We start from the raw sequence: 13,486 nt of genomic DNA, 5'->3' as shown, positions 1-13,486 counted from the left end.
TGTCTTACAACTGCGTACCGAGTTTCAAGTTGGGGAGTCGATTATTAACATGGTAATCCCGTTATTAAAGTTGACTATGTATAGGTACGTGCTACGCTACGGAAAAACAGATTTGGCCAAAAGTCGGTATAGAACTGCGTTGGTTTTAAAGGTGTTACATCATGAAATGTCTGACGAAATTTGGTATGGTGTATTTTCACAATGTCATACAACTGCGTGACAAGTTTCAGGGTGGGGATTTGATTATTAGCATGGTACTTCCGTTATTAAAGCCTAATATGTATAGGTACGCAAAAGTCTACAAAGAACTGCGTTCGTTTTGAAGGTGTTACATCCTGAAATGTGTGATGGAATTCGGTATGGCGCATTGTTATAATATCCTACAACTGTGTACCAACGTTCAAGGTGAGAATTTAATGTTTAGCATGCTAATTCTGTTATTAAAATTGACTATGTATAGGTCTATGCTATGTTCACGCAAAACAGATATGCGTAAAAGTCGGTATTCCACCGCGTTAATTTTAAAGGTGTTCCATGATTAGATGTGTGATGAAATTTAGCCTGGTGCATTGCCATAATGTCCTACAACTACGTATCAAGTTTCGAGTTAGGATTCAATGTTAAGCATGGTAATTTCGCTAGTAAAGTTGACTATGTATGGGTACGTGCTATACGCTCCCGCAAAACAGATGTACGCAAAAAGTCAATGTAGAGCCGCGTTAGTTTTAAAGTTGTTCCATCATGAAATGTGTGACGGAATTTGGTATGGTGCATTGGTATAATGTCCTGTAACCGCCTACCAACTTTCAAGGTGGGAATTCAATGTTTAGCATGCTAATTCTGTTATTAAAATTGACTATGTATAGGTCTATGCTATGTTCACGCAAAACAGATATGCGTAAAAGTCGGTATTCCACCGCGTTAATTTTAAAGGTGTTCCATGATTAGATGTGTGATGAAATTTAGCCTGGAGCATTGCCATAATGTCCTACAACTACGCATCAAGTTACGAGTTGGGATTCAATGTTAAGCATGGTAATTTCGTTAGTAAAGTTGACTATGTATGGGTACGTGCTATACGCTCCCGCAAAACAGATGTACGCAAAAAGTCGATGTAGAGCCGCGTTAGTTTTAAAGTTGTTCCATCATGAAATGTGTGACGGAATTTGGTATGGTGCATTGGTATAATGTCCTGTAACCGCCTACCGACTTTCAAGGTGGGAATTCAATGTTTAGCATGGTAATTCTGCTATAAAATTTGACTATGCATAAGTATATGCTTTTCAGGCGAAACAGATATGCGTAAAAGTCGGTATTCGACTGCGTTAGTTTTAAAGTTGTTCCATCATGAAATGTGTGATTAAATTTTGTATGCTGCATATTCACAATGTCCTAGAGCTCATTTAGATACCAAAGCTACTTTAAAATTAGTTCTCGAGTATTTGCCGCAATTATACTGCCATATAGTTATAGCCAGAGGGATTCGATGGTGACGTACGTGTATAATGCACATTTTGGAGAGATTAAGTAAAGCAATGATCTAAGATAAATCCCTTAAATTAAGCTAGAAGTAGCTATTAACGAAGAAAGTTAGCATTCTAAGTCTATACTTCTGTTTAATACTGTAAATGTCATGAAGTTGAAGCGAACTGAAATCATAAACACTTTAGTATTAGGTACATAAACGCGATAAGCTACTTTAGTATTCTGGTGGTTTGGGATAAAATGTAATTTTCCGTGCTTTTTTATTTTTTAATAAAATTAGTATTCATTTTACAGAAACGTCGTGTAAAGGTAAAGTACTTGTACATTTCGGAGTATTCAAGTATACGTTCTGGTTAGCTAAATTTCGATGTCATACGAATACCACAAACTGTGCTACTTGTACTTCTTCAGAGTACTCAATTAGGTTTTTAGCTATATGCAACAAATACTTTCGAGTGTTTTTGATATTGGACTGCTTCAACTCCATGATAATTATAGTATTAAGCAGAATTGAACCTACAATACGAACGCTTTACTTACTCGGAAATGACTACTTTTACGTTAATTTATAAAACTAAAGTAAAGCTCGCGAAATCCATAGTGTAAACGTCTCTAATGCGCTGAAACGGCAGAAAAAGTACTCTATACGCTAAATTTGAATCTAAAACTATTAATTCTCGTAACACGTAGTGGGTGTGGGATTCGAACCTACGTGAACACTTGTTCATTGGAACTTAAGTCCAACGCCAAAAAGCTAGACTTTACAAAATTTCCGGAGTACTGACTTTTTTAGGTAAATTCTGTTACGCGCTTGGTTACTAACTCTGAAAGCAAGCAAAGTTTGTGGTATTTGATCAATATGGAAATTCGTGCACTTTGCGTTTAGGTTATCTTAAAACATGAGTCCCTTAGAACACTTGTTCATTGAAACTTAAGTCCAACGCCTTACCCGCTCGCTCAACCCAGTTCCGTTGCTACGATGTCTGAAAAATCTATTAAATTAGGGTAGGAATAACTATTTCCAAGTAAGTTTCACGAAGTCTCGATACGCTATATTTAATCTAAAAATATTAATCCCCATAAAACGTACTGGGTACGGGGTTCGAAGCCTAGAATAATAAACGGATCGTGATTGAAAATAGAAGGAGGATCACTGGATTAACGTTTATGGAATACTCCGCAATGTAAAATTAGTATGTACTGCACAAAATCCTGAGTGTAAGAGTCTTCACTGCATCGGAATGGTGTAGTTTTCTATCTACTTTACAAAGTTTATACGATTTTTTTTTTGCTACGTTCCGGGATAAAATGTAATTTTTCGCGCTTTTTATTTATTTTTAATATAATTAGTATTTATTATACAAAGACGACGTGTAAAGGTAAAGTACGAATACAAGTACAAGTTGAGATTTCAAAGTGAGTAAGTGGTAATGTTCGTAGACTAACCCCACTTCTACGTAACGATTTTTCAGTAAGTTGTTATGTTTCTAGGCTACCTTTACTTCTATTTAACGAGTTTTCATACAAATCTGCTTTCTTTAATAACTTTCATCTTTTTCATCAGTGAGCGAAGGTAATAGTGGTGTTGACTCCATGGTCAGATTCAAAATAACAGCGACTCAGAGCTCATTTAGATACCTACGCTACTTTAAAATTAGTGCCCGAGTATTTGCTGCAATTATACTGCCAGATAGTTATAGCCAGAGGGTCTCGATGGTGACGTACATGTATAATGCACATCTTGGAGAGATTAAGTAAAGCAATGATCTCAGATAAATCCATTAAATTAAGGTAGAAGTAGCTATTTACGAATAAAAGTTAGTAATCTAGGTCTATATTTCTGTTTAATACTGAAAATTTCATGAAGTTGAAGCAATCTGAAATCATAAACACATTAGTATTAGGTACATATACGCGAAAAGCTACTTTCGTATTCTGATGGAGTGCAAATACTTGTTTACTTATCAACTTTGAAGGCTTGCGCAGTTTGTGGTGTGATGCGCAAAATTAGTGTGTGTTCAAATCAGACCTGTCGTAAACATAGTGATGTCGCATTAGTCCTAAATACACATGATAGAATATCAAGGAAAAGTATCATCTAACGTATAATGAATGTTATTTATTTCTCGGAAGCAAGTCATTATCAAAACATAGTGATCAAAATTATCGCATAGCAATACCGATTTTGCGTAAATTCCATTATGCGTCTTACTACGTTACTAGAGATTTTGTAGTTAGTTACGAAATTAGGTGTGCTATCTTCCCAATCGGTATGGAACAACATCAAAATCATCACAAAGCAATATCGACTTTTGCATAGGGCTTCTATTTATTTCAATGTTTAACACGGTAATTCTGCTATTAAAATTGACTATGCATAGGTATATGCTATGTTCACGCAAAACAGATATGCTTAAAAGTCGGTATTCGACTGCGTTAGTTTTAAAGGTGATCCATCATTAGATGTGCGATGAAATTTAGCATGGTGCATTGCCACAATGTCCTACAACTACGAATCAAGTTTAGAGTTGGGATTCAATGTTAAGCATGGTAATTCCGTTGTTAAAGTTGACTATGTATAGGTACGTGCTATACGCCCCCCACGCAAAACAGATGTACGCAAAAAGTCGATGTAGAACCGCGTTAGTTTTAAAGTTGTTCCATTATGAAATGCGTGAGGAAATTTGGTATGCTGCATAATCACAATGTCCTACAACTACGTACCAAGTTTCAAGGTGAGGAGTCACATATTAGCATGATAATTCTGTTATTAAATCTGACTATGTATATGTACACGCTACCGAAAACAGATTTAGGCAAAAGTTGCTATAGAACTGCGTTAGTTTTAAAGTTGTTCCATCATGAAATGTGTGATGAAATTTGGTATGCAGCATAATCACAATGCCCTGGAGCTCATTTAGATACGTTTTTTAATTTAGTTATACATTCTAGTTGTTTTGATGTAAGGAGAAAATCATTCGATAACTCGATACAGCTACTTTAACACGCGTTGATGTAACTTTCCTCATTTGTATGCATGCATAGCCTACGCGAAATTGGTTACCGAATTTTTCGATTAGTTTATATTCCGTATTTTATTTAAAACTGAAACTGTTAAGTATTAATTAAAGTGTTATAAAATGTGAAAAAGTGTACAAGTAGAATTATTATAATGTCATGAACAAGTAGTTTACAAATTCATACGATTTTTCTTGTTGCGTTCCGGGATATAATGTAATTTTTCGCTCTTTTTTATTTTTTATTTTTTCAATAAAATTAGTATTCATTTTACAAAAAACGTCGTGTAAAGATAAAGTACTTGAACACTAAACCCGTAACACAGTGGCGCAATAGCCCAGATCAGTCCAAGCTTAGGAGAGTAGATGACTTCTGCAGTGCCATTCAGTGCTCCAGCGCCGATCCAAGATGCTGCATATATGTCAAACATACACGCGGTCAATATCAATCTATTATACTGAGTTTTGGCATCGGTTTCAATAACCTGTCATTGTGCAAATTCCTAATGGTCTTAGTATGAGCCTACATGCATTCGACTTGTGGAAAAATGTGTCGCACACTATTTCACCGAGATTACAACCCTTTCACGGTTCACAACTTGATATATCAACTTCACAGGGTAGTTCGGATTCTCAGGTAGACTTGAATCGTGATCCGGATCTCGGAATATAGTAAAATCGGGGTATGTAGTTTAATTACTCACTCACTACTCTATATGTTGGTGGTGGTCATGCCCTGCAAATTTTTTTTTTTTGCTGCGAACGTAGTGTTTCACCTTACATCACTTGGTTCAATGTATGTACCGGGTTGTGAAAACTGTTGCTGTTTTGACTATGTGTCACAATCAATACTAAATACGAGAATTCGTTACTCGTCGAAACGCCGCAGTCAGACATCGTTAACAGCGATTCCGTGTATGGCAATCTTGAGTTCAATTGCGGTTTTGTGATGTTAACCAAGCGGCTGTGTTTCTGTGGTGTGAAGACTGAATTCATGTTGTTTATGGTGCATTGTTATTATGTCCTACAACTGCGTACCAACGTTCAAGGTGAGAATTTAATGTTTAACATGCTAATTCTGTTACTAAAATTGACTATGTATCGGTATATGCTATGTTCACGAAAAACAGATATGCGTAAAAGTCGATATTCGACTGCGATAGTTTCAAAGGCGTTCCATCATTAGATGTGTGATGAAATTTAGCATGGTGCATTGCCATAATGTCCTACAACTACGTATCAAGTTTAGAGTTGGGATTCAATGTTAAGCATGGTAATTCCGTTATTAAAGTTGACTATGTATAGGTACGTTCTATACGCTCCCGCAAAACAGTTGTACGCAAAAAGTCGATGTAGAGCCGCGTTCGTTTTAAAGTTGTTCCATCATGAAATGTGTGATGGGGTGTGGTATGGTGGATTTGGATTTGGTATGTCCTATAACCACGTACCAGCTTTAAAGGTGGGAATTCAATGTTTAACACGGTAAATCTGTTATTAAAATTGACTATGTATAGGTATATAAAAAGTCGATGTAGAGCGGCGTTAGTTTTAAAGTTGCTTCATTATGAAATGCGCGAGGAAATTTGGTATGCTGCATAATCACAATGTCCTACAACTACGTACCAAGCTTCAAGGTGAGGAGTCACATATTAGCATGGTAATTCTGTTATTAAAGCAGACTATGTATATGAACACGCTACCGAAAACAGATTTAGGCAAAAGTTGCTATAGAACTGCGTTAGTTTTAAAGTTGTTCCAGCATGAAATTAAAGCATGAGTAACTTAACAACATTTCGACCCATAGGTGTGGATAATTTAAAGTACATAGTATTAAAGTCAATAATGCATCGGTTGCAATTCTGCTCGAATACAAGTACAAGTAAAGATTTCAAAGTAAGTAAGTGGTTATGTTCGTAGACTAACTCCACTTCTACGTAACGATTTTTCAGTAAGTAGTTATGTTTTAAGGTTAATTTTACTTCTATTTAACGGGTTTTCATAGAAATTTGCTTACTTTTATAACTTTATATTTTATGAAGTATAGAGTAGTTTAAGGTTATGTTTGTCTAACCTTGGCGAGTGCTATTGTCACACTCTATCACCATCTTTACATCATGGCTATCCCAATGATGTTGACTAAATTTACGGCTTCAGAACGCGCTAATTAGACCTAATCGTTATAACGCTGGGTTTCGCGTACAGGCATCGGAAGTGTTTCTATAATTAAAGTCCTGCGAATCGCACGCCTGCGGCTATAGTTCGTTCGATTATTTTCGCTTGGGATTCGCGTATATGCTACTAAGCTGTTACGACTTTAGAAAATTATACAAGACTATCCGGAACGCGCACATGCTAGTGATTTGTTTCCGTAGCTCCGAACTTGAGAATCGCTTGCCCGCGTCTAATGAAAATAAGTCGTAAAATGTGGAGGCTGCAGAGACCGTAACTTGTATACATAAAATCAAGTTTAAAAATATGGACGGATGAGTTATCTCTGACCAATAGAGTAATATAACTGCCTATAGTTTAGTGATCCATGGTCGTTACGTATACTCGCGATGGGATCGAGCATGATCAACCTCTGAATCCAGCTGAAAACACCAAGCGATCTGGAGGATTTCAGCACGCGAATCGGCGCAATAACGATCAACGATATCATTGATATGCTCTTTTTTCGAAATAAAATCGTACACTATACAATTCTATTTCAATGAGACCGAGTAAAAGTTAGGAGACATGAAAAGGGTCGTATGAAATGCGGTGACTACAGGGTTCGAACCTACAACCTAGATCAAGATAGTTGGCTGATTCCTCTGTGATGACGTTATGAAATTAGTTCAAAGTTTAGTGTATTACACGAGAATTCATATTCTCAAAAACAGCTCAGTACGCATATTCATGATGATGGTGGCAATAGGTGTGCTATAGGTGCAGCAATGGCTGGATGATGTCGCAATAGGTGTGCTATAGGTGCGGCAATGGGTGGATGATGTGGCAAGGGGCGTCCTATAGGTGCGGCAATGGGTGGATGATGTGGCAATGTAGGCGTGGCAATTAAGGCGACGTGGCCTTCTGGGATTGGACGGTACCGATCGATTCAACCTTCACTACTTATATTTTATGTTGAATTACGAAATAATTTTGAATCGCTTTGTACATTTTGAAAACTTCTGTTTTTGCAAAAGCATGGTCTCAATATGCCGTTTGCGTGAAATCATTTGGCGTGCCATGAAAATAACACCTCGCGTGCCACATGCCAGGGGTTGCCAACCCCGGTTCAATGCAACTTGCCATCAGGTCTTTGGAGGAGGCGTACACATGAAATTTCTGCAGTGCTCTCATAAATTTCCTCCGTCTACAGCGCTCATAAATACCAATGCTACGGCTCCATCACGAAAAAAAAACGTGGTTCAAGGACGAACGGGTTGCTGTGAAATCTTCTGAATTCAACGAAGCATAGCATCTTGTGAAATACATCAGGGTGGGAGCTATTTTTCAAACAACTGGCTCCAGCTTTCGAACTGTACCCTCTGACCACTACTGCCTGCGTAGCAATTCCTAACCCTTCCAGAACGAAGCGACTGGGCTCAAATCACTGCGAGCCTCGTTGCTCAACGCTCAAAGAGAATCTGGAGCGCAAAGAAGAAAGCCTACAATGACAACCAACGACTTTTGATCCCCTCAAACTAAGAAAAGCATAGTTCACTTCTGATCCTACCTACAACGAGTATATAGCTTTCTGTCGCTGACCCGCGACAAACGCAAGGAAAAATATGCCATAGTAGGAATCAATTATATTGGGATTATTATTATTATTATTATCAAATACATGGTGCTACTTGGGACGCAGTAAACAAAATTATGTAAAGTACTCTCGAATTGCTCTGAACAATTATATCGACTAATAATCCACCGTTCCCTGACTTAAAACATTGCAGACTATCATATCATGGTAGTGTCAGATCTGCGTTAGATGAGGTTGCAAGTGGGTAGTAAGGAATTGTATTATTTGCCAGGAACAGGGGTTGGAGGTCCTGCACGCGCAGTTGTTGGCGGGTTAGTAATGGTGGTAGTTGGAGTGGTGGTGGTATCTGGATGGGTCATTTTCGGTGGGTTGATAGCAGTCGTGACGTCTGAATGGGTCATTTTAGGTGGGTTGACAGCAGTGGTGACGTCTGGTCGGTCTGGATGCGTCATTTTAGGTGGATTGATAGCAGTGGTGACGTCTGGATGGGTCATTTTAGGTGGGTTGACAGCGGTGGTACCGCTAGGGGGCTGAGGTCTTGCAGTAGTCGGGGATTCACCGAATGGGGTCGTTGGTCTTCTGGTGTAGGCATTCGGGGTTGTGCTGTAGAGCGGGCTTGTATATCCCGTGGTGAAATCGGTGAAAGGTGGAGATGTTGGCATGTAGCCGGATCCGTCCGAGCTGAAAAATATGCCAGTAAAAAACCGTTTAATCCTTGCCTGGTTTGAATTTGATCATCTTATTCCAAAGAAAATTAATTGCTGTATAACATCAAATATCAATATCAAAGTACTTAGTAAAAAGAGGTCGTGACAGTAGTCATGGTTGGTACTCAAGAAGTAAAAGTAACGTCGTTGTAAATTTTCACACAAGTACAAGTAGAGATTTTCAACTAAGTAAAAACGAAATTATTTGTTTTGCCAAAAAAAGTGGACACTGTTAAGTAGAAGTAAATGTATTGTAAAATCATAACCGTTTTAGTAAATATAGTGCAAGTGGGGAAATCTTATTTGAGTACTCCGAAAAAGTAGAAGTACTTCGTTATGGACCACCTCTATTAGAAACCATGAAATGTCATTTGACAGAAACTCAAATTCGCTGGCTGCAACGATGTCGCCAAATATCATCAGACATGCGTACCGACTGACGCAATCAGATTTGTACAAACTACTCGGTTTTCAAAAAGCGCAACTATAACTGCAACTACTCAATTTTTAAAACTAGCAGCTATTACTAGAACTAGAACTACCAAATTTTCAAAATCCGCAAGTAGAACTAATACTAGAACTACTCCCTTTCTGAAACTAGAACTGAAACTAGAGCTACTCACTTTTCAAAATTTGCTACCGGAACTAAAACTACTCAAAAAAACGTTAATCAGTTGACCGTCAACTAACTAAATCAGTAGATCGTACAGGTCTAAACACAATAGTCACTGTTGTTTTCCAACAAGAAGATCATGTTACACCTAATACCTATGCGACCCCACTTAACACCACAGTGAATCTGAAATTGCACCGACCCGGCATGTTCGAACGCCCGGCTGAGTCACCGGGGCCCCGCCCGGGCCGACAAACGGAACGCTACAAAACTACTTCCACTCCATTTGACTCAATTACTGCTTTTACCGACTCCGAGTACAAGGTATTTCCAGTTAGCAGCTGCATGTCACGGGCTCGTGTTGTTGTCAATACCAACAAAAATTCCGGTTCACACAACACAATCATAGGCTCGCATCAAAGTCCAAATCAATATCGCTCCACTGTCCACATATCTCTCAAAAATCCTTTAATCGAGATACATACCCGATCTCTTTCGCAAGAGTTGCGTACAGTTTGCTGAACAACATGTGTTGATGGTGAAGTTGCGCCCATTGCATCATCCTCATTTCGTTGCCTATGGAGAAAACGGCATGGATAAATGAAAAATTACGAGACTATGCCTCTGATGCGAAGCGTCTCGCAACAGACACACGTTTATATCAATACTTGTGTAAATTATGATACATTCACTGTGCAGTAGCTATTCACAATTGCAAATGACATTTCACGGTGTAGCAGTGAAACATCATATTTAGAGCGTAGTTTCCATTTCACTAATTTTAAGAATCTACCAACTCTATCCGAATAGCAAATGGAAAATATAGCATAAAGCATAGCGCAACATCCCGCAATTTCAAAACCAGACTCACTTCCGATTCCTGCCCCACGCCGGTAACAATGCATGCATCCCAGCACGTCGACGAATTCCATTCCCATGTAGCAATGCCCGCTTGACGTCTGGCTGCACATCAAATTGGCGCGGAGCATATCCAAGAAAGCCTGCTCCCCGTATCGCGAACCGTAGCTGGGCTGCCAGCCCATCGTCACCGCGAAATCGTGCCAATCGCGCTCCGCGAATTGCGAGAATCCGCTCCTGTGAATGTGTCGAAATGTTAGAACCGATTAAATCTGTGCTATAGAATTGGAGTTTCGTTATATATTTCTTGACGGACTAGGAGTCACAGAAATTTTGCAATGTTCTTTGGAGTTGAGGAAACACAATGGCTGGAGTCGGAGCATGTTAAAATGTTATCAAACGTTACTAAAAGTGACATTGATACTACAGAAGTCATTCGTTCGCAAATCTAATTTCTTTGTGCGAGCACATTTTTTTAAATAAAAAATGAGTTGATTCGCTTGATAATAATGATAAAACTCAATGTAATATACTTGTGGATTTGTAAGTAGCAAGTACTTTTGTCTGTAGAAGTGGAAGTATAGTGTAAAAACATTACCAAATCCACTACATTAGGATGAATTGATCATATTAAACAGTCTGGCGTGATAAAGGCTGTAACTCGAAACAATAGCATTCAAGGCGACATTGCACAATTACATGTGATATCAAACCGGCAAAAAGCCTTCACCGTAAACTCAGTGCGCGGCAAACATCTCACCCCCATTTGATCAAATCTTCCAGCCATGTTGATACGGCTTTGTTGTACATGAACAAGGAACATCTGTACGCATCCAACATCTCAGACGGGCTACTGACGGTGGAGACCAGTGGGCAACCATAGTCTACCGGCTCAACACCTTCATAATAAAAAAATGAACAAAGCTTCAGATAAAATATACGGCAGTATGTCTAGTCTCCAATGCGACACGTAGCCATTGCTGAGTCCATCTGGCCGGCGGTTGTCAACGGTATTAAAATTTCGTGCCAAGCCTAATATGTGCTTCTCTACTCTAAAAGACCTGGGGTAACATGATCTAAATGTCCTATGTGATATTATCAAACGACAGAGGCGGTCACAGTGATCATTATTGCTAATGGAATGAATTTCTACTCAATTATAAGTGAAGTAAGCAACTTTTAAAGCCTATCAAAATGACTTGAATAAAAGGTAGAAAACAAAAGGTACTAGATGTATTCAATTAATTTTAATAAGTAGATTAGAATGTGGCGTTGCAAGAGACCCAGTTTTCAACATCGCCAGTAAAATACAATGACTAATGGCGATTGAAATAGGCGCACTTGTCAAAAGTATCATGTCTGTTAATGCCATACAGCGAGTCTGCATCAGCCAGTTGCCTTAGTAATCTCACTCACGAATGTGATGCAAAACTAACCATTTACTTTCTGCTTGAGAAATCCTAAGATGTAAAAAATGTAAGCTGCCTAAATTCGTAACCTATAAAGTAGCAGTACTCAAAGTACGAAAAAGTTTAGTACCGTACACCTTTCCTGGCCACCACTATCAATCGACGAGCTACAAATATAAAGAGGGCATATATCTACAATTGAAATATTTATAACCGATGTTAATTTATTATCAAAACCATCACATTATAGCGTCGATTGGTGTTTTAACATTTTTTCTAATACTGATTATTCTCAGCCATATTCACCTCGGCAGAATGGCACCGTGTAGTTACTGAGTATCGAGATCACGACATGAGCTCCTTTTCTTACGTAGGGAACAATTTCCGACAAGCCCGGAACGTAGCTCAATCCATCCAAGAGTCCAAGGTTGCATGTCGAAGTTATGGCTTGGTACGCCTGGCTCTTTGTATCGCGGATGATACTGAAATAGCAGAGAAAGTTTTAAAACATATACTAGGAAACAATGCGACATAAGGAAGCAACATTACAGACATTGCTCAACCACATACAGATATCATCAATACTGCAGTCGTAGCATCCAGTATTTCCTTCATTACGCTGAGATACACTACCTTATCTAAAACATACGATATGCCAATTTAACTGAATCGACTTGATAAAATTACTGAACTGTTATACGAAACTATTGTGAAGTAATTTGATAACAGCCAAGTGTGGATGGGAATAGTTTGGTACAATTAAACCAGATGTGGTCAGTAACGAAGTACTTCTACTTTTTCAGAGCGCTAAAGTAGGTTTTTCCAACTTGTAAAGTAGAAAGTAGCTTCGGGATAAGCTTGCATCACTTTTATGACACAATTTTCACGATAACCAGACGAAACAGCCCCTGTATCACGGTACCTGAATATATTTCGAAAATTGCACCTACTTCTAGTGTCGTTTGTCATATTGAGTCTCTCTCAAAGATGCATCCGCTATAATTTTGAAGAAGTCAAATTGGCTCTGATAAACTGCTGAAAGTATGCACCCCTTGGTCAAATCCAATTTTTATTAGATCTACATTTTGTACTACTAATATCATTATTTTGTAGTATTTGAATCAGTTTTGATATGTCTCCGAAATTGATACTACTTCTGACCTGCAGGTCTGTTGAAGGTCCGTAGACTGCGCGAGCGACGTGATAACTTGCCCCAGGGTTTGCGGGAGGTCCCGCAAAGAGAATCCGGGGCAAATCAGTCCCAATCCGACGTCCAACATGGTGACGTTAGCTTCTGCCACCGCGGTTTGGAGGTATTGATGCAGATGCGTCAGACCATCGGCAGTACACATGAACGCCGCGACAGTTTCGAATACATTTGGATCTGCTACCAACGCGAATGCGTTCTGGAAGGATTGATGGATTAGATTAGATCTTTAAAATACGCACCTGCCTTTTCTCCGTAAAAGAGATGGCGTGGATGAGCATGAGCATTTACAAGGGGACTGCCTGATGTATAATGACAAGGTCTTATCCCACACACTTTATGAGGGGATTACTTCGATTTCTGCTACAAAGACTGAGATTCGATCGCTCATCTAGAGACGATAATCAGGTTCTTGCAGACACATCATCCGACTCATATTTTGAGC

General features: G+C 38.8%; 1 protein-coding gene across 4 annotated transcripts in view; it reads right to left on the bottom strand.

Moving 5' to 3' along the window:
* LOC145441285 (uncharacterized) overlaps positions 1-13,486 on the bottom strand; it is a 93,122-nt gene that overhangs the window by 40,096 nt on the left and 39,540 nt on the right. For 2 of the 4 annotated variants that reach the window (XM_080319103.1, XM_080319106.1), the window contains 6 exons: positions 12,996-13,240; positions 12,141-12,316; positions 11,186-11,324; positions 10,439-10,662; positions 10,053-10,143; positions 8,282-8,928 (listed from right to left, as the gene is read on the bottom strand). In XM_080319103.1, the coding sequence (XP_080175229.1) occupies positions 8,508-8,928; positions 10,053-10,143; positions 10,439-10,662; positions 11,186-11,324; positions 12,141-12,316; positions 12,996-13,240 (1,296 nt within the window). In that variant the 3' untranslated portion in view covers positions 8,282-8,507. Of the gene's footprint in view, positions 1-8,281; positions 8,929-10,052; positions 10,144-10,438; positions 10,663-11,185; positions 11,325-12,140; positions 12,317-12,995; positions 13,241-13,486 lie in introns of those variants that run through there. The other 2 variants (XM_080319104.1, XM_080319105.1) reach the window with 2 other exon arrangements.

This window comes from Botryllus schlosseri, chromosome 6 (genome assembly GCF_051294905.1).
Source record: "Botryllus schlosseri isolate E-star chromosome 6, Bs_hap1, whole genome shotgun sequence".
Lineage (NCBI taxonomy): Eukaryota > Metazoa > Chordata > Ascidiacea > Stolidobranchia > Styelidae > Botryllus > Botryllus schlosseri.
This window is presented reverse-complemented; position numbering and strand designations above follow the sequence as displayed.